Source organism: Anastrepha obliqua, chromosome 2, assembly GCF_027943255.1.
Source record: "Anastrepha obliqua isolate idAnaObli1 chromosome 2, idAnaObli1_1.0, whole genome shotgun sequence".
NCBI classification, from domain to species: Eukaryota; Metazoa; Arthropoda; class Insecta; order Diptera; family Tephritidae; genus Anastrepha; species Anastrepha obliqua.
The window spans coordinates 95,640,131-95,661,747 of NC_072893.1; the positions used below are offsets into that span (position 1 = coordinate 95,640,131).

The 21,617-nt window shown below is 36.2% G+C and overlaps 3 protein-coding genes across 4 annotated transcripts; 1 reads left to right on the forward strand and 2 right to left on the reverse strand.

Annotated features, from left to right (window-relative positions):
* Positions 1-8,019: 8,019 nt before the first annotated feature.
* LOC129239020 (uncharacterized) lies at positions 8,020-11,074 on the forward strand. Its single transcript, XM_054874285.1, has one exon. The coding sequence runs from the start codon at positions 8,181-8,183 to the stop codon at positions 10,644-10,646; it is 2,466 nt and encodes an 821-aa protein (XP_054730260.1). The 5' UTR covers positions 8,020-8,180; the 3' UTR covers positions 10,647-11,074.
* Positions 11,075-20,647: 9,573 nt separating this feature from the next.
* On the reverse strand, positions 20,648-20,930 carry LOC129237803 (NADH dehydrogenase [ubiquinone] 1 beta subcomplex subunit 1). The gene has a single exon (XM_054872743.1). It carries the CDS (start codon positions 20,928-20,930, stop codon positions 20,763-20,765), a length of 168 nt encoding a protein of 55 aa, XP_054728718.1. The 3' UTR covers positions 20,648-20,762.
* A 24-nt stretch (positions 20,931-20,954) lies between these two features.
* LOC129237804 (uncharacterized) lies at positions 20,955-21,380 on the reverse strand. 2 transcript variants are annotated; one of them, XM_054872744.1, is made up of 2 exons: positions 21,295-21,380; positions 20,955-21,112 (listed from the first exon to the last, which is right to left on the reverse strand). In XM_054872744.1, exon 2 carries the CDS (start codon positions 21,105-21,107, stop codon positions 20,955-20,957), a length of 153 nt encoding a protein of 50 aa, XP_054728719.1. In that variant the 5' UTR covers positions 21,108-21,112; positions 21,295-21,380. The 2 variants fall into 2 exon arrangements, with proteins under 2 accessions (XP_054728719.1, XP_054728720.1); XM_054872745.1 differs by lacking the exon at positions 21,295-21,380 and adding an exon at positions 21,180-21,267.
* Between the last annotated feature and the right edge of the window lie 237 nt (positions 21,381-21,617).

Sequence of the window (21,617 nt, forward strand, 5' to 3'; positions counted from 1 at the left end):
TATGAACGTCTGCCGGAGCACTCTGCGATAGAGGTTTGGGGGATGGTTACAAATTTGGCAAATGGCAAAGAAAATAATAGTCTGCCCCCATAGTATACATATTGACGAATTTCGATCATTACTATTCGTAACTATTTATCCATATCACACTGATCAGTAGAATCATCTGTTTCGATCAATATAATAACGGGTGATCAATTAAGAGGAGTTTTTTTCATTTGCGTTTTTTTTTACAGTTCGCGCGCGAGTTGTGGCAAACTGTCATCGTGGATTTGTTGAACAGCGTTTGGCATTTCATCATGGAAAGACTCACACCGCAACAACGTCTACAAATTGTTCAACTGTATTATGAAAATCAGCGTTCTGTGCCATACAGCTCGTGAAACAATGACTTTATTGAGCAGTCATTTCGGAGAGCAGCTGATTTCACGTTTAGGACCTGTGAGTTGGCCACCAAGATCTTGTGATATCACACCTTTGGACTTTTTTCTTTGGGGATTCGTGAAGTCCAAGGTCTATACTGATAAACCAGCTACGATTGAAGCTCTGGAAGCCAACATTACGCGTGTTATTCACGACATACCAGTCGAAATGCTCGAACGAGTGATTGAAAATTGGACCTTCAGAATGGACCAACTTAAGCGTAGTTGCGGCCAACATTTGAATGAAGTCATATTCAAAAAGTAAATGTCAAAGAATGTCCTTTCAAATGATAAATAAAGGTTTTGAACATAATTTACATTTTTGTTTTTTTTTTTTAACTATTGAAAAAAGCACCTCATGATTGATCACCCGTTATAATGGGACTATAGCGTTTGATGAGTTGCGTATGATTTTATCGAAATTTAGCACTGTTGAACACCAGCTTACGCTGACGACGTACTCATATTTTCAAAAAAGTCTAATAATACAGATATCATAAGAATGTACACAGAAATTCTACATCAAATTGATACCTGGTCCAAAACTTCAGGCGCTTCAATTTCTCGCGATAAGTGCAAATTACTACATATATGTAAAAAATTAAATTGCGATGTACCCTCACTTACTTTTTACAACATTAATATAGGGTTGTTCAATAGGTGCGCTTCAACATTTTTCTGATAGGGAGGGCGAACGACGCAATATTTTTTATTTTTCGCTTGTCATTTGTAAACTTCATTAGTATACATTTCATCATGGAACGCTACACACTTGAGCAACGATTGCAAATCGTGCAAATTTTTTATGAAAATGCAAAAGAAATTGAATTTCATACTTAACACATTGTGTGCGGGACACGTAAAAATACGTTTTTCGCAAACTGTGGGTAGAGCGCGGGTCACGTAGTTATACGTTTTTATAGATGGGTGGTAGAATAAGGGAAATAAAGATATACGGGTTATTAATGTTTGTTGTTACCCTTTCTCATACCTAGTATTACGATGTACAAACATATACAAATCAAAATAATAACGGTAAATTGTTTTTAACACATTATTAGTTTTCATTATTTACTTCATTTAATTATTTGTTGGTTAAAATTTTCTTTTTTTCGAGTAAACGACCGCATCTTCACAGTATACAGAAAGTAGCTTTATTTATTATAATAACGATAGAGAATACATTCTAAGATAAGAAAATAAAAGTTAAAAAAAGAAATCAGAGCCTTTTTAAATTTATACTGATTTTTAATAACAATAAAATTCGCGCACATTTTTCAATAAATTACCCGCTCCAGCGGTAATGCACTGGCACAAAACGCCCGACCACAATTTGTTAAATGTATATGTTCAAACTCGATAATAAAAAAAAAATAGTTAAAAAAGTCAAACCGTTTGTGTTTTATTCAAAAAAGTTCAAAAGTTGAAGCGCTCTTACTGAAAAACCCTATATAAACTGTACAAATAGCCTTAAGTTCTTAGGTTTAATATTAGATAAAAAGTACACTTTTACAGAACACTGTCATTATATAAGAAGTAAACTAAGTTCTAGATTAGAAGTTATTAAGTACCTGTCCACAAAACGCTCATTTATCGGCTCGGCATTGTTGATAAACGTCACAAAGGCTCTTATCACGTCACCTTATCAGTACGGCTTGGAGATTTACGGACATATTGCTAAAATTAAATTAAAGCTACTCTCGGCTCCCTACCATACAGCCCTGAGAAGATCTCTACGAGCATTTCCAACAACTCCTTTGAAGAATATTTTTGCGGAAACTGGATTAACTTCTATCGCAGATAACGGAGAAGACTGTATTGGTAAACTTTACGCTAAACCTATAACAACATCGAACAACGCACTTCGAAAAGATGTACGCTTCGAAAGCGTATTCCTAAGATACCGTCAACCATCCACCTCTGTCTCAAATTTGCTAAAGATAGTAACCTACCGCTGCAAAGGGTTCACATCAGTAAACATCGAAACCCACCCTGGCTACTTAAAGAGGCGTCCTTTATTAACAATTTAGCACTAAAACGTAAAGCGAATATATCTCGTGAAGAATATAAATCCTTTTTTTCTGAAATCGCAGCGAATTACAGAGCCATGGGCTGGAAGCTGATCTATAGCGGCGGGTCTAAGACAGGACAGACTTCATATGCTGTCGTAAAAGAGCAAAAAGAAATAATAACTTATGGGCTCTTATGCCCATTCTGCTCTATATTTACAGCAGAAGCAGTTGCAATTTCTAACGCTTTTTTGTATGCAATCCAAAACAAGGGCAAATTCATAGTGTGCACTGATAGCTTATCGTGCTTTTCGGCCATCCAGAACTACAACAACTCTAACTACATAATTGATTTCATAAGAGAGGCACTAACTACCAAACCACAAAAAATCAAAATTATGTGGATTCCTGGCCACGCAGATATTAATGGTAATACACATGCTGACCAAATTGCTAAACAAATGAGGATCACCCCTACTATTAAAACCAATATCATCTTTAAACATGACATCTACAGTCTCATAAAACACCAAAGGCAAAGTGACCTCCTACGCGAGTGGAGTAACTATAACCATCCCTACTCCTTATTTAATCCTAAGCGTGTAAAACCAGGTTTTAGTGAGTCAATCCCAACGAATATGGTCACACCATACATACGCCTTCAACTAGGCCACACAATACTTACAGCCAGCCGAAAGCCTCCGATGCTAGCGCTGCACCTCTTTCAGTTTGTATAATAATTTTATTGTTATGTAAACCTTTATAAAATAAAATAAAAAAAAAATTTTTTTTGAAATTCCTAAATATTCGAAATAACAATTCTTTACTACATAAATATTTATATGTAATTTGTTAACGCCTAGATTTTTATAACGTCAAGATTTTCTCGTGAGATTGATTGATATTTCATTGATGGATTTCGGCAATTGATCTCTTTCGTACCGTATGATTGCTTATCATCTCAATTCTCCCATAGCCATAGTCGGCTATGAGGGATAACCATGCCTCCAAAAATGTGCAATATACGCGGTTCATTGTAATTTTGCGGCTCTGCTTTGCAAGGGGGTAATACTGCTCCATCAAAATATTTTGCGTTGGTCCGGAAGATTTCGTCACTCTAATTTAAGTTGTATGTATGTTTTCATAAAAACAGCTACATGAACCTCATTGACTTCAACCACATACCACAAGATATATGATAAAGTGATTTTCCCATCATCTCCTAGATAAAACGTCAGTTTTTTTTGTATAGTTTGATTAACAACTTCATATTTATAAAAATACCTAAAGTTTAAGTACATAATTTTTTTCTCAATAAACGGTAAGTAGCTGATAAATTGATGATGATTCAATATATAACGCTCTGTAAGAATTCCTGTGATGATTCTGAAATTATTCTTATATAATTCCATACAATCTGTAAATCGGTTTAGGTTAGTGCTACCTATAATTGATTTTGATTGCGGAAACTCGGGTATTTTGCCCCAGTATGGTCTTTACTTCTGCTCCTCTCAGGGCCGTGGAGAGAGTATTCGGGCCCCGGGCGAAACTTGAGATGCGGGCCCCTTCAAATTTTTTTTATTTATCAAAATGCGTTTTGTGTTATAGTGAGCCTTGAGTCCGGGCCCCTCTGAAAAGTCCGGGCCCGGGGGAAAAAGTACCCCTTGGTTCTCAACAGGATTTTCTTTAATTTCCTTACCATATGGAGAGCGAGTAGCGATTATAAGCAAGTCAAATCATCATATACAAATTGCTTATATGTATATAGTATCCTTTTAGATATACGGTGTATAAGCTTAAATCCGCTGATTGCTCGTAGATGGCGTTAGTGAGCATATCAAGTTACCATAGAAATGCCATATTTTTTTTTGCATGGGTTCGACACCTGTTTACATCAATCACTGCACATCATCAGTGATTTCATACAGCAACACACTTTTTTCCTTGCGTAATCGTGTCTAACTTTGTGCCAAAAAAAGAGCATATGCGGGAAGCTCTACTTTTTTGCTTTAATTTGAAGAAATCGGCTGCCGAATCGCATCGAATGCTTGTGGAGGCCTATGGTGACAGTGTATTATCGGAAACAACTTGCAGAGACTGGTTTCGTCGGTTCAAAGACGGCCATTTTGACTTGAGTGACAAGAAGCGTGAAAATCGGCCCAGAAAAGTTGAGGACCATGAATTGCAGGCTCTTTTGGATGAGGACGATACCCAATCGCAAAAAATGCTTGCCGAGCAGTTAGGTGTCACTCAACCAGCCATTTCCATGCGTTTACGTGCCATGGGAAAGGTCCAAAAAGTCGGAAAATGGGTACCCCATGAATTGAACGATAGACAGATGGAGCGACGCCAAAACACATGCGAAATCTTGCTGGCTAGGCATAAAAGAAAGTCGTTCCTGCATCTTGTGGTGACTAGCGATGAAAAGTGGATATACTTTGAGAATCCTGAACGAAGAAAATCATGGGTCGATCCCGGCCAACCATCAACTTCTTCATCAAGACCTAATCGCTTTGGACGCAAGACGATGCTGTGCGTTTGGTGGGATCAGCAGGGTGTCGTTTACTATGAGCTGTTGAAACCTGGTGAAACTGTTAATTCTCATCGCTACCACCAACAACTCATCAAATTGCGCCGTGCTTTGCGTGAAAAAAGGCCTCGTTAAGAATGGTCCAAAACTACTTGGAGACAATCAATTGGGAGGTGCTACCTCATCCCGCTTATTCACCAGACCTGGCCCCTTCGGACTATCATCTGTTTTCATCGATGGGTCACGCGCTCGCCGAACAGCACTTCGATTCGTACGAAGACGTCCGGAAATGGCTTGACGAGTGGTTCGCCTCGAAAGATGAAGAATTCTTTTGGCGTGGTATACACAAATTGCCCGAGAGATGGGAAAAATGTATACCTAGCGAGGGCAAATACTTTGAATAAATTATTTTTTTGCTTTCTATAAAAAACAGCGGATTTAAGCTTATACACCGTACCATACATATATATTTACATTCTAAAAAATGAATAAGAATCGTTAATACAAAACAATATCCCCACTAGGTCGATGTCTAGACCTTCTTACATCTCTTTGTAGGCCTCCTTACATCTCTGTATGCTCGTAATGCTCCTATTATCAGAACCTTAATCGAGTTCAATGGAATCTGAAAATATGTGGAGATTAATTTTTCAGTCCACCGCGGCCGCCGTAGCCGAATGGGTTGGTGCGTGATTACCATTCGGGATTCACAGAGAGGTCGTTGGTTCGAATCTCGGTGAAAGCAAAATTAATAAAAACATTTTTCTAATAGCGGTCGCCCCTCGGCAGGCAATGGCAAACCTCCGAGTGTATTTCTGCTATGAAAAAGATCCTCATAAAAATATCTGCCGTTCGGAGTCGGCTTGAAACTGTAGGTCCCTCCATTTGTGGAACAACATCAAGACGCACACCACAAATAGGAGGAGGAGCTCGGCCAAACACCTAACAGAAGTGTACGCGCCAATTATTTGTTTTATTTATTTTTAATTTTTCAGTTTCAAAAAATCGTTTCATGACTTCTTTGAATCTCTTTTATAAGTATTTTTATAAATTACTTCAGAAAAACTAAATTTTACTACTACATACATAAATAATTCAGCAAAACTTAAAAATAATTGTAATTTTTCATATCATCGTAATAACACGTAAATGGAATCATCACTTTGCTCACAAAAGTATTTTGTTTTTGCTTTTGACTAGTATTGGAGTATAAAGTTCACTTGATTAGAGACAAGCTGTTTAATATTTCGTATGAGAACCATTATTTTTGGGAACAGCCTTTAAGCGTCTCGGCATTGATTATAATTATACCAACTGTGGACGAAATCCGGGGGGTATTTTCTCCCATTCCTTGAGCAGCGCAGACTTACTTTTAGATGAAATTTTGTTTTCCCGTACTTTTATCCTCGAGATAAGTTAAAATATTTTCAATATGTTTTATGTCAGGACGTTGGGGAGATGTTTGCAAATACTGTTAAAAAGTATCCACATTTTAACATCATATGCTGTATGTGAGGGATCGGTATAGGGTTGAAATAAAAATTCGTCCTTTGACTTACCCATTTTTTGTGCTCTGGAATGTAAATTTTCTTTGAGAATAGGGATATAAAGATGCTCATTCATTTTGGTATCTATAAAAACTAGTTTTCCGTCTCCCTGAGCTGACATACAAACCCAAAGTATGACAGAACCTCTTCCGTTTATTGAAGGTTTTTATTTTGCCGCTCTTCATTAGCTTGCGCCATACGATACGACGACCATCCAAGCCTACCGTTAGATGAGTTAGACGAGGACGATCGGTGACTCCACTGCACTGATAGGGCCTAGTAAACTGTTACAACACCTACAGTCATCCAATCTAAAAATTCCAAAATTCAAGTTTTTATTTCATTGGTGTTGGCGAATAAAAGTCGCTTTTCTTTATTTATTTTTATATGACCGGCTTTTTCCGTGCTATGCGACCGAGGATGTTGTTACTCCCGAGTATACTGCTACAATAGTAGTCATCAGATATTAATTAATATTTATTAATATTAATTTAATATTTGGCGTACTTCTCTGACTGTCAGTAACTTTGATCGACTACTACGTGTTTTATTTTCTAAATGACCATTTCCTTTGCACCTTTTCATTACTGACTACCCTATGCTCAACCATCACAATGAGCATTTAAAAAAGTAAATTCATATACTTGATACATATAAGATATTTAAAACGTGTGCAAAATACTTCTGTAAGCCACTGTACATTCATATGTACATTTACACATAATATATAATGACCGCAAACAAGAAAAACAACTACATTCATACCTACATATATTGTCAACAGTAATTAGGTTTCGAAAGCAAGTAAATAAAGAAATGTGGAAAATTGATATACCAATGCCAGCATAACAATTTATTGCTATCCCACACCATGCTAATTGAAAAGGCAGGCGTGCTGTGCCCAATTGTTAAAAGATCACGTCCAACGGTTTATGTTTTGTACACAAAAACCATGCATGTTATATCCAAAATGGAAATTGAGAATGCACGAAATGATCCGCAAAGAGGTTGAGTGAACAGCATTAACACTCTTTAGTTTGAACAGGAAATTTGTGTACCTGCTGCCTGAGCGCACAAAAATACTCACACAAACTCATCTACACAAGAGTTGACAGGACGCCATACATGCGATGAAAATCTTCCGGGAAGTTGTCTGTGTTTGTTACACGATTACGGCAAGGTTAGTGCGCGCAGCAGCAAAATTCTGCCTACAATATGAGCATGTATTTGTTGGAAAAGCGTTGAAGCTGAGATATCCAAACTCGTTTGCCAACATACATATGGCCTCTGGTGACGGGCAAGCATTGTTTGACAAGAACTTTATATGTGTGCGTGTCGGCTGATTGACGCTAATATCTAAAATTTTTGATTTTCATCATTCAAAAGCCGACAACAAGTATGTGTGACACGACGACACCCGACTGCACTAACACACACAAAGCTCAGTCAAGCATGCTGGACCGTCTCCCGAGGCCAATACGTTTGTGGATTTTTGAGCAGCGAGTGCTCTTGCACAGGTCGTTGAGCACTGATCAATCCATGATATCCACAGTCCTCAACAAGTCTCACATTCGAATGCTTCTTGTGCGCAAAGCGGTGTGCAATTCGGAGAATCTTAAAATAAGCAATAACCGTTTTAACGCTTTAAAACGCCGGCAATATTAACACAAACATGTCTGCAACAACAAGTAGTGGCGGCAGTAGCGCGAGTGACGATTCGGTAACGGATGGCGATGCCAGTTTTAAGCTTGCTAATAAAACTTTGCAAGATTATGAAGTTGTGTCGGTCATTGGCAACGGAACCTTTGGTACGTGCTTCAAAGTTCGCGACAAGCAAACCGGTGAGCTGTATGCGTGGAAGGGTATTGACTATGATGAGTTGAGTGAGTCTAAAAAAGCTTCGTTGGTGTCGGAGATACGGGTGCTGCGCCAGCTGCAACATCCTAATATCGTGCAATACTTTCATCATTTGGTCAATCATGAGGCTAAGTCGATATTTATTGTCATGGAGTGCTGTGAAGGTGGCGATCTGGCGCAGCTTATAAATCGCGCACACACGGAACGTAAGCGCTTCGAAGAGCGTTATATATGGCGCGTACTCTTTCAGGTGTGTAAAGCGCTGCAGGTGTGTCACAACAAGATAAGAAAGGGGACTATTTTACATCGCGATATTAAGCCAGCAAACATATTTCTTGATGCACAAGGTAATGCTAAGCTAGGAGATTTTGGCTTGGCGCGTATTCTGCGCAAGAATCAGGATTTCACTGCCACTTTTGTCGGCACGCCTTACTATATGAGTCCGGAAATCGTTAAGGGCTCGAAATATGATCGCAAATCGGATGTATGGGCTGTGGGTTGTCTTGCCTACGAAATGTGCGCCTTGCGTACACCCTTTCAGGCACCAAAATTCGATGAGCTTTCTTCAAATATTTCCAATGGAAAATTCAGTCATCTACCTTTTGTGTACTCTAACGATCTACAGGAGATTATTGCGTACATGCTCTCGGTGGATTCAGAGCAGCGTCCCAGCATTGAAGTGATAACACGTCACCCAACCGTTGTGCGTAACATAACCGAACTAGGCAACGAATTTCCGACGTTGATAAAAGCTGAGCCCGAATTTTTTGTTTATGAAGAAAAACCCGATGTCTGTTGTAAGCTACAATACAGCCCCTTTATAGATCTTTCCAGCACTATGTATACGGAACAAAACAGTTTTAATGAGGAATATGGACAACGCCGTTTAAGCGGTGGCTTTACACCTGACTTACGCGCCGAACTCTTTTCTTCTGTGAAACGTCCTTTGCATCCTACATGTATGCTACAGCGATCGGATCCTGAGCTCTATGAAAGTATAAAGCACGAATACTATATGAGCGCAAATGATGAGACAACACTGAGACCACCAATACCACCTCCGAAGCCATATTCACATACGCGTGTGCCAGCCAAATCGACCATGGATGAGCTCAAATGTCCTGCCATGATAACGGAGAATGTCTTTAATGAGGCTCTACAAGAACGCTTACGTGCAATACGTGCACAGGAGTCTCTGTTGCAACAAAGAGGGCTCAGCTTAGATGCGCGCACGCAGGAATTAAATGAGCGAGAAAAGCGGTTGCAACAGTTGGAAATTACGTTACATAAACGAGAACTGGAATTGGAAGTGAAGGAAAAAGCCGTGACCGTTGAAGCTACTCGTATTGCAGCAGAAAGTCGAATCGCTCAAGTCGCTGCGCCTCCTCCGATACCGCCCCGAAAGTCCAGCATTAACAAACATGACGGAACTTATTGCAGCATCGATGACACCCAATTGGAATCACCTACAATAGCAAAGCTAAGTTTGCCCTTCGCCAAGTCGCTTCCTACCCTTCGTCGGGTTACCTTCCAGTCACCGAAAAAGTTTATAAATTATAATATTGAAAATATTCCGATCGACACTGCTCAAGTGATGAATGTGAAATCGACAAAGGTGAACACTAAAGATCAGCCTACACAACTTCAAAGCAGCGTTTCCAGCAAGGATAGTCGGGATTCAATTGATAGTGGCATCGGCACCAACTCTACAACAAAAGCGGTAGCAAAACCTACGCAAACACGACGCCGCTCAATATTATCCACCATATTTGGTCTACATCGGAGTAGCAAAGACTCATCAAAGCCAGACAGCAGCAACCATATTGGAAATGCTAGTGATTCAATAATAAACAAAAACAGTAACCAACTTCCGCATCCATGTTTATCCACAGGCAAAACCCACACGCCATTCACACCACGTGACGGCCAGGTACTGGCCAAGTGCGAGACATCCGAGCTTAGTAATATTTGGACTATGGAACACAAACGCGCAGCATTTGACATGTTGGCCGCAATGAATGCCGGTCAAAACGGCGCGGACGCAGCGCAAACAGGTGTTGTGCAATACACTAGGCTCTCCTCAAACACTGTCACCACCGTTGCACGCCAAAAATTCAGACAATCGACCCGCGAACGCCATAGCGCCACCTTGCGACGTCATCATCAGATCCGGCGTTCGTTAATGGTACCTTCGCAGTCGAGCGTGCATGCGGCAGCAGCCAGTGCCGGCGCGGTTTCCACTACACGCAGCAATGGCAGTCGCGAGAAAATGCTTGTTTAGAAAATAATTCTCAGTGTTGCTTAAGCGGTAATGAAGAATTCTGAAACTATTTCCATAATTTATTCAAAATGCTGTATACCATATGTGCATATGTATGTGTATAGGCTGCCGTGACGGGCACTTTGTCTAAGCGACAAGTACAAATGTATATGTAAACGTGCAAGTAGTCCGGAGGTCGTGGTACTTCGGATATGAAAGATTAGAATGAAGCAGTAAATGTTTCCTTACCCAAGGAAAATGAAGATGCGCACCATAAAATGTTGAAACTTATCAAAAACCTGCCGAGATTGGTGTAATCCTATTATAAGAAATTTATAAATTGTGATGCGGAATAAGTTCCCTTTGTCTTTAAGATTTGTAAAATTTGTTTAATGTATGTAAATAAATTATTGTAATTAGCGGTTAAATAAATAAGTACTTTCAATATTGCATAAAAAATGCAAAGTTTACATTTTCCAAATAATAAAAATAAATGAATAAATGCTTTTTTCTAAAGTAAACTTCCAGAAAAGAATTTAGGTTTAAATAAAAAGGTATCACCGGCTGCAAAAATGTACGTTTAGTATGAATATTAATCTCTTCTGAAAGCTTCGAAACATTTACATATACAAGGCGCATACTTTGATCTTGACTTTGGCGCGGTATGAGCGAAAAATTTGCGAGGTACCTAAACTCGGGATTTGTCTTTTTGGCTACGTATGTATGTACATGTGCATGTACGTATAAACAAGTATCTAAAGTAAAATATGCTCATCTCTCTCATCCTCTGAACCATCGTCACGAATTCTAAACAATTATTTTGCGTTGTTATTATTGTTGCACTTTCGGCCTATTCTCTCAATACCAACTGTGTAGTTCACGTTTCAACACAAGGGAAGCGAACGTTACTTGTCGAAGAGGACGAGGCTCGTTAGGAAATCCTATTCGAAATTTAATATGCACACATACATAGATGCCTACATTCATATATACATATGTATATGTGGACATACATATACAGTGTTGGCCAGTACTTTAGCAACCCATCAGGAAATTCTGAATTTTAACGAAAAAGTTGTTTCATTACAGTTATTAGATGAAAAATACTTTTTCCGTTACCAGTAAGAGTTATTTTCCAACATTTACTTTTTACGTTGCCAATGTACATCCATTCGTTCGATTGTAAATTTCGAACTTTGCGAACGAGTGGATTGAGTACATTGAGTGCTGAGATTGTGGCTCCATGCTATTGTTATTCCATGGTTCAAGTAAGAGATGAAATTAAATGAAACTGAATAAGAGAGTAAAATATGCTAAGTGATAAACATCTGTGTTATAGAGACAAGGGGATTATATAAAGATTACATAGTTTACTACGATATCATTTCCAAAGCTTCTTACTCCAAGTTGATTTTCAAGAGGTCAGGAAATTTGGTAGGCTAATAAAGAACTTTTTTCATATTGGCCCCTATTATGAGTTGCATTCGATCTTCGATATTCGCTGGTTGTCGAAGATCGAAAATCGAATGTCAATTTGGTATTATGAGCGGTGCAATCCTATCGAAATTTTCGTTGTTTACCGAACTTAGAGTCGAATGCAATTTTGCTTTCGATTGTGTAGCGTATTGTGGGAAAACTTGTTAAAGTGTAAGTTGTTTGCGATTATTTATGGTTTTATAGTAACCATATAATAAATATATACTAATTTTATGCAGGTCGAAAGTCGTGAGTACCAAACAACAATTAGAAAGGCGAATACACAATTCGCAAAAGGGATTTGCACCAAAGTTCAAGCAGCAAAAAAATGGGAGGAATTTACAACGGAGCTGAATTGCTTGGGACCAGCAGTGAGAACGGCAGCAAAATGGATTAAGCTTAATAATGGTTTTTTTTTGTGATGTTTATAGAAATACATTTTTATTATCCCTTGGTAGGTATGGGCTGAAATACGTAGAGGAACTGAAATACATATTTTTTCGAATGACGAATAATTGAATAAAGAAAATTTATAACAAAAATAAAACAGAAACTGTGGCGTAAAGGTTTCTATATAATACTTTTTAGATTTTTCTATAATATTCTCAAAATTTCATTTGTTATGTTTTCTACTTCTCCGTTATTTGGCCCCACTTCAATATCTTCAGCATCATCGTACACAGTGGGCTGAGGAAGTCCTAGCATACCTTCATTACCAATACTCAATTGGTACGATCCCTGAGCACAAAATCACAGAACTGTGGCTAGCTTTAAAATATTTGGAATCAATTTGGCTCGGGTGCACTGCTGCAACTGGTTTTCTGTACTGGACAGTAGGTTTACCAACGCCTCTTTAGATAATCTAAAGTTTTTTAAAAATCTGTAAGGAAATTTCTGTAATATTAAGTACGTCAACACATTTTGAAAATTCTAAATTTACTCAGTGGAAGCCATTTCTAGGGGGTTGGATGCGCCCCTCAACTGTTTTCTACTTCTAGCTAGTTCCACTAATCTTTCATGGTCCGATGAATCGTCGAACCACAACTCCGTTGTACTCACTTTCACAAAAAATACTTTTTTTAACTTTTAAAAATAATGTTAGCAAAGAATTTCAACATAATCGGTTTTTCTTTTATTTTGATTTGCTGTATCAGCTGAGAAAAAATTATCTATTGTAAATGCGTCGAGCGATCGAAATTCACAATAGTTCTATTCTTCAACGAATGAGCACCATACAAGGTGGATTTATTTAATAAATTCGCCTTGGCACCATAATACCAAATGAAAATTCGTTCGATCAGCACTTTCGACTACAGTCGAAGATCGAATGTTGCTCATAATAGGGGCCATTGCTCTGAAGCTAGGCTTTCCACACTTTACATACATTTTTTTGGATAGTTCTCCTGTTGGAGTCTCTCTTTTAAAATATATTTCTTCATCTACATACATTAAATTTTTAATGATATGTGGCACACAATAACATTTTTTAAGCAAGAGGTATTGCATTCGAGAGAAAAGCTATGAGTTACACAGTTTTATATATTAATTGACTAAAATACTTGCTCTTTCCGTTGTTCTTATCTTATAGAAAACTTTAAGGCAATTTGTGGATCGAAAACTTATAAGAATAAACACGAAAATTGCCTTGGGAGTTATAAAGTCGAAAATAATAAAAATAATATTAATCAAAGAATATTAATTCAAGGAGTAAGCATGTACATATCGCTTATTTTCTGTAAGAGTGTCATATGTAAAAAAAAATCTTTGTTTATATAAATTCGCAGATATTGCCATAAGCTCTTCTTTAATGTTGTAAAAAAACAATCAGAGCTATATCTATTAACAAATTAGGTGAAAATGTGTCTTTACTTTCACGTATGAAGGTAAAGTAAATTGAAACCGTTCTCCTGGACATTTTCGTTTTTTGGATTATGACACACCTACATCAAATGATACCGCACATATGCATATCCTTACATATCCTTCTCAGGTTTCTTCAGTAAAATATATGTATGTATATGTTTATAATTAGTGCTTACTTAGTAAAGAATTATTGCATGTTTGGCGGTGTGCGTCTTGATGTTGGAGGGACCTGCAGTTTCAAGCCGACTTCGAACGTCGGATGGTTTTTTATGAGGAGATGTTTCATGGGAGAAATACACTTGGAGGTTCGCCGTTGCCTGCCGAGGGGCGACCGCTATTAGAAAAAAACTTTCTATCATTTGGTGATTCATGCTCGGAATTTCGAGACTGTGCACTACCGGACGATAGTCACAACCAACCCATTCGGGTACTGCGGCCGCCGTAAATTGCTCCGGAAAAATACCGAGTGTCAACCTGACACTTACTATATGTCTGAAATCTTTATATTATCCTCTGCTTTAGCTTCTACCAGTAACGTACATACATATGTATGGTTGTAAGCAGTAGTCTTGAAAAAATTTTATTTGCCAATAGCAATCATTTGGTTAGGTGGTTACATGGGTTTCGTTGGTTCAAAAAATCGATAAATTTTTCTTTGACTCATTAATTTCTACAACATCTCAGGAATATTATCTTAAATTTTCAAGTCAATCCGAATAATAAATTCGGAGATACAGCCTTTGGAAGGTGTGCGCTCCAAGCCATTTTTATTGTTACTCAAAACTATAAACGCGTTTTTCTCGGAACTGTGTTTTCAAAGTCGGTTGTCAAATGTTCTCGAAAACTACTAAACCGATCTTGATGAAATTTTACACAGGTATTCGAAATACAATTTACTCGTGCTTGAACGAAGGATTTTTTTTTTTTTTCAATTACAACTATTTAAAAAAAACAAAATCTCAAGCAAATTTGACCGAAATTTTACTTTTTTTGGAAAAATGTCTACCAAAATTCCAATTTTTACTTTTTTTTTCTTTCCTTCGTTCAAGCACGAGTTTATGGCCTTAACTAAAGCACTTATTTTTGTTTTTTCATTTTTGATGATCCTGTCAGGAGTTATGCTGACAACGCGGACGCACCTTTTTTTCGAGCGGTCACCGGAAATGACGTCACAATGGAGGAGTTTTAAATTTTTTTTTTGAAAATTTCAGAAATTATTCTTTAAATATGTATCTATAAGACAGAAAAAAGTTTGAATTAAATAAATAATTTTTTACATAGAGAAAAAAATATTGAAAATGGTCCTTTTTTTACCCGAAGAAACCCATGGAACCCCTTAAAAAATTTAGTACATATAATTTGATAACATAGATTTCATTTAGAATTTTCTACATACATGCATATGTATGTATGATGTGTTGAAAAAATTTCTAAAGGGGTTCTTAAGTATTGGCCAGTACTGCCAATACACATATATTCGTATATTCATACACACATGCATATATGTATATACGCACAAACAAGTTTTATTTGAGGCACTAACGGCTGGTTTGCGGGCTGCAGGTCATAAATCAGAAGGCACTTGTGAAAGGTTGAGACGAAAGAATTTGAATGCTCTGGTCAAAATTGCAATGCGCTTGTGGCAATGGTCCAGCTTATGACCGTATAACAACGCTGCAGCAGTGCTACATCTCTATATTATAGTTTTATGTGCCCATACACACATTCACACATACATATGTAATATGGATTAAAGCAGTGTTATAAACTAAACAAAATCTTGGTATTTTCTATAACTTTGACCACAGATAAGTAGCCTGTGCGTGCTATATCCAAAATATGTGTGTATGTGTTCTTAACCTTTTAAGCACATATTTATGTTCAACGGTTAATACATTTATGTACTTATATACTTACATACATATTTGTTTAATTCTTCTCTTGCTGCTACTTTTCCTAATTTTCGTCACTTATTAAGACCTTCTTAACATATGTATTATGGAAAGCTGAAGTAAAAAGGAAATCAAATATTCACTAGTCCTGATATTCTGAAGCAACAGGTTTTAAGAAAAGTCATTAAGAGTTGTGTTAAAATGCCAATTTGAACGGTATTTCTCTTTAGTTTGATTGGTTAGGAAGGAAATAATGGATCTTAGGTGATATGTTTACATATTTATATTTTAGTCATATTTATACAATATATTTGCAATTAGTCTCAAAACTAATTCTAAAATTACGTTCACATATGCAGTAATTAGCAATAAATCCACAAAATTAATCTACCCGTTCACATATGGCAGATTACCTCTAAAATTGACAATCAGCTGTCAATGCTGCTTTGAAATGTTTTTCTTCATAGAAATAGCTTTGGTGGAATATTTTGATTTGTTTAATTAGTATTAACGATATGAAGAAAAGACAAGGAGAAGAAATAGCTAATTTAATTGCGGAATTGGCTACCACTAATAAACAGTTGGAGAAAATCCGTAAATGACGTTTACTGAGGTTTCAAAAATTTATACATTTTATAATAAGTAATAAGAGGACAAAGCGTTTATGGACACACATTTTTTTATGTTATATGAATGCATAATTAATAATACCTAAAAAAGATTTTATTAGAATTATGTCTCTTTGCCGGCATCCATTTTTTTCAGTTTTTACTTTGACGTTCCTCTTTACGATCGTAAAAATAATTATCTATAATACAGAAAATACAGGGTTGTATGTAAACACGTTGGTAATAATCTATGATTATTTTATAATCTCAGATTTCGCGAGAGAAATTTTGTATGGGTAATCTCGCTTTTTAATTACGGATTAGGATTTAAGCACGAACAAGTAGATAATCCATACTAATATTATAAAGAGGAAAACTTTGTTTGTTTGTTTGTTTGGTTGTAATGAATAGGCTCAAAAACTACTGGACCGATTTTAAAAATTTTTTCACCATTCGAAAGCTACATCATCCACGAGTAACATGGATTATATTTTATTTTGGAAATAGGGCTCGAGATATAGGTCAAAACGTGGACCCGGGTAACCTTCGGATGTGTATGTACAATATGGGTATCAAATGGAAGCTGTTGGTGAATGCTTTAGTTCAGAGTATTTCCATCCGCTCCGTGACTAGGGTCTCGAGATAGAGACCAAAACGGGGACCCTAGAATGTGTTTGTACAATATGGATATCAAATGAAAGCTGTTGATAAGTGCTTTAATACGGGGTAATTTCCATACCTATTGATGACTAGGGTCTCGAAATATATGCCAAAACGTGGACCCGCCGTATCTTTGCACCGAATTAAACCAAACTTACGCACATTGTTAAGTAAGTATTGAAAATGGGTTTCGTAAAGTTTGGTTGTAATTCGGAGCACTGGCAACGGGTACAGCGTTCTTTTGAACCAGCCATAATGTCGCTTACTTTTTTAACGCTTGGGGCGGAACTGAACTGTCAAATTGACAGTGTGAGTTACAATGTGTCAATATTTCTTTCTGATTTAGATGCCATAAGGAAAAAACATAAGTGCAACATGTAAAAATTGTTTGTGAATTTTTTTGGAGTTGATTTTGGAACAGTGAATAATTTCTTACGAAATTTGAGAATTTAATGTAAAATCCGAATGAAATTATGTGTTCGTGGAAAAAACAATTTTTTTCGTTTTTTTTTTTTTGAAAAATATAAATGGATAATGGTTAAAAAAGCTCCAATGCTTAATAAAACATATAAATTGAAACGAAAAATTCATGGATGATCAGGAAAAAAGACGATTGTTTATTCATATGCGTTGATTTGAAATTTAAAAACAATCTTTTTTTTCCTGATTTTCAATTTATATTTTATATTTACTCAAAAACAAATAGAAAAACAAAAAATATTGTTTATGCCAAAGCGATTGAATAAAGAATAAAGAAATAAATAATATGAAAATCATATATTTTCTGTTCTAAACCATATCTATTCTATTTTAGTATGCCCAGCGAAGGGGGCCGGGTTTGCTAGTCTACTTATATGTATTATAAAGGCTTACTTACGCCGTATGCTCAAATTAGTATAATCGATGCCAAAAATCAGCTTTGATATGTTTTCAGATCCCATTAAAGCATTAAAATTCTATTTAAAAAAATCATCTGACGGACTACACAGACAGCTATTTGTCTGCGATGAATGGTGTATTGTATTCTGTACATCGTGCAAACAATATTTATGTAAAGAGCAATCTCCCACAGAATCATTTGATATATTAATCCAACTTAAACCTCTCCGTTTATTTAAATATGCGTTTTATTTTTTTATCTGTTTTACTGGTTATTTTATAGTACATGCAGATTTAGCAAAAATTTTAATGTTCTAACAAACATTTAATGTTCACATAAGAATTTGGTTTAATAAGTCCAAAATTGGATTTTGTATTACAGTACACTACTACTACTACCTTTTCAAAAATTTCTACAGTAAACCTTTGGTTTTTATCATTTAAAAAAATACTTCAAATAATGAATTTGATCTCTTAACTTCATAAGAAGTTATTGGATCAAAATTTTGGTTCAACGATATTGAAAAAGAGTAATCTTAAAGATTGTTTAAAGTAAAATCAAAGTTTCGAAGATCGGAAAAAAAGAGTTTTTTGTTAAAACCTCGGAGAGTTTCTTTCATAGTTTTGCCTATTATTCAGGGACATTATCCAGGAAACGGCCGCAATTCCAAAATAATTTTTACCGACTCGTTTAGCCGCATTTCTCGATGCTCTAAGAAAAAGAAATGGAAATATTTGAGGATTTTGAACTGCGTCTTGTGCATTTTGCATATAACTTGCTTCTGTTAGAATATTTTTAACAAAATTGCTGACATAAAAAAGAGTATTCAATCAATTACTCCATCGTGTTAGCACTAGGTTTGGTAGCAAGGGCCATTAACCATAATTTCTTTATAAATGAAAATTCTGGCAACTGATTTTAGCAATGCCATTTTCATTGCAAAACTAAATTTGTTCACTTCTCTGCAAACGGGCAGATTTTTTATGAAACTCTTTGGATAGAATTTGGATGAAACATGTAAAATAGATTCAAATAATGCGCTAAATACATGCAAATACGCACATATGTCTTTTTTATTTTTCATGAAACGGGTTTCTGCCCCATACGTCTTGGATGATAACCAAAAATATCCAATTTCAAAGAATTTCGATGTCTAATAATAACCACCAAAGAAATTCCTGCTGCTCATTTTATTAAGCACACTAAATCTTCGTTCCAAAGAATTTATGAAAATATAAATTTGTGAGCTAATAATGATTTATGGCATGTGAAAGCTCTATATATCCCGGCACTTATATATATGTTTATGTTGTTGTTATAGCAGTATAAAAATTCCATATATAAGGTTTGCGAATGTTGCTGAAGGGCAATCCTAGACCGAATATAAATCCGGGTTGTTCGGGTAACTTAGAACCGACTCTCACTTGTATATAACTGATCAAGTGCGCCTTCTTAAAGTCTTTGGAAACTATTCAAAAAGAGCTGTTGCTTACGGATTTTATAAACCCCAAATTTAATTCCGTTCTCGGAAAATTGGCTTTAATGCCTCAACTTAACTTTTTCTATCTACATATAACGAGGTTTTGATAATGTCTAACAAAAGGGACAAGAAAGTGCAGAAGTGCAAAGAAGTCCCAGTAAGAGAAACACATAACTTTATCCTTACTGCTTAAGCCTGTACATGCGAACAAACAGTCAATGCTTTCATTGAATTTACAGCGTAAACTAACTTAATTTACCCCTGTAAATTTGTTTTTTTAATCTTTAATAGTTTTAGGAATTCGGAATATAACTAAATGACCTTAGCTTTAGCTTTAATGCCATTGCTCGATATATTTTTTTTTTTTTGGAATTTGAGATGTGTTTGGCGGGATTTTACATCCACAAAAAGCCAGGGTGTTCAACGTTTGGTATTGAAAAATACCTATTTTCGGTATGCAAAACTAAGTGCTCTGGTGCATCAAAGTTTTGAGAGTGAAATTATTTAAAAGGAAAGGTTGGCAGCACTAAGAAATGAAATAAAAGACTTAAAGACTTTATTGTTTTTAAATATGGAAACGACGTCCGTGTATGAATCAAAAAAGCTGTAATTTCTTCTGATGTGATTAAGGAGTGGACAGTTAAAGATTCTGTGAAAGTAAGAGTTAATTTCACCGCACATATAAAGATCAGTGTTATTGGCTCCTATTTTGTGCAAATATACGCTGTCATAAGTACATCCTACTAGTATTCTATTTACCATTTTGATAATTTTGACATCAAAGGAAGCTTTATGAAACCAAGGTTTTGTCGGCAAGCAATCATGAAGTTTGGCAAAAAGGTTTGGTTTTTCTTCTGAGAATGAACGAAAGCCGTCATACCAATCCCTGAATATTAAATTTCTTATAATTCTGAGTGCCTCTTCAAAAGTGAATTCTACGCTCAATATTGAGCCGTAGCAAACAGCTTTTTTTGCAATAGCATCGGCTCTTTCATTTATTGGAATACCAACATGTCCAGGCGTCCAAATCACCCGAACACTGTCAAAACCGTATTCATTTACGTTGCTCGATATATGCGTATCATTTTTTAGCAAATATAATTATGCTGGCATTTTTCTCCAATTTCAACCGGCTCCATTTAGCATTGATAACAGTGCACGTGTTTCGTTTATACCATTTGTATTTATTTACCATACAAGTTCGCTTTTTTTCACATTATTTTAAATGGTACCTCAAATAGACAATCTTCACTTATATTCCATTAAAAAAAAAAATCATTACCAAGATGGGGGCCTGCCCTCGGAGCCTTCCGGGCGGCCGAAGAGCGCGCTTTTATCTCGAAACAAAGTCATACGTTCGGTTTCTTTTTTATCAAGGAAATGTCCAATTGCAAAACCAATAATGGGTAGCACACCCAGAATGTAGTTTTTGCCTGAGCCAAGCATCTTGCTGTTGGTTATGCTGTATTTCTAATCCGTCAACAATTCACTTTCCTTCGCAAGTTTGCGTTGTTGTTTTTTCCAGGCTTGGGTGTGCGTCCAGTCGGCCAAAATTGTTGTCACAGTAAATGTGGGGAAGAATATAACAGCTCCGTACTTTCTCGCAAAGCGGGCAACAGTCATAACACCTGAAAGGAAAGATGTCGGCAATGAAAATTACGTAAGTTCGTACACAAAGAGTTTTTAGAGCTTGACCGCAAATGTTTGCTGTATTTTACAGGGCAGATTTAATAATGAATTGCTATTACTTAAAAAGCAACATTAAAAATAAGGTTTATGTATATATTAAAAGATTTTTACAATTGCTTACACTTTATTAGATGCTGCTTGCGCTACACATGAACAGAAAACAGAAACATGAAATGTCAGTTGGGTGTCTGAAGTGAAGTAATCAGCTGTGTGTACAGTTGATTCCAACTGTTTTCATACAATTTTTTAGTACAAGCAGAAAATCTAAGCAAATGAAGAAATATAATGTTTGCATTTTGCAAATAGATTATAAGTAATAAAAAAACATAAATGAACAAATAAGTAAATGAAATTACTATGAAATTCTATATAAATATTATATAAAACTCCTTCATTTTGGAAGGAATACTCATCTATTAACGCTTAACCAAACGACAAAAATTT

Excerpts from the sequence above, each read along its gene's own strand:
- LOC129239020 (XM_054874285.1), top strand. The coding sequence starts at position 8,181 with ATGTCTGCAACAACAAGTAGTGGCGGCAGTAGCGCGAGTGACGATTCG.
- LOC129237803 (XM_054872743.1), bottom strand. The coding sequence starts at position 20,930 with ATGCTTGGCTCAGGCAAAAACTACATTCTGGGTGTGCTACCCATTATT.
- LOC129237804 (XM_054872744.1), bottom strand. The coding sequence starts at position 21,107 with ATGACTGTTGCCCGCTTTGCGAGAAAGTACGGAGCTGTTATATTCTTC.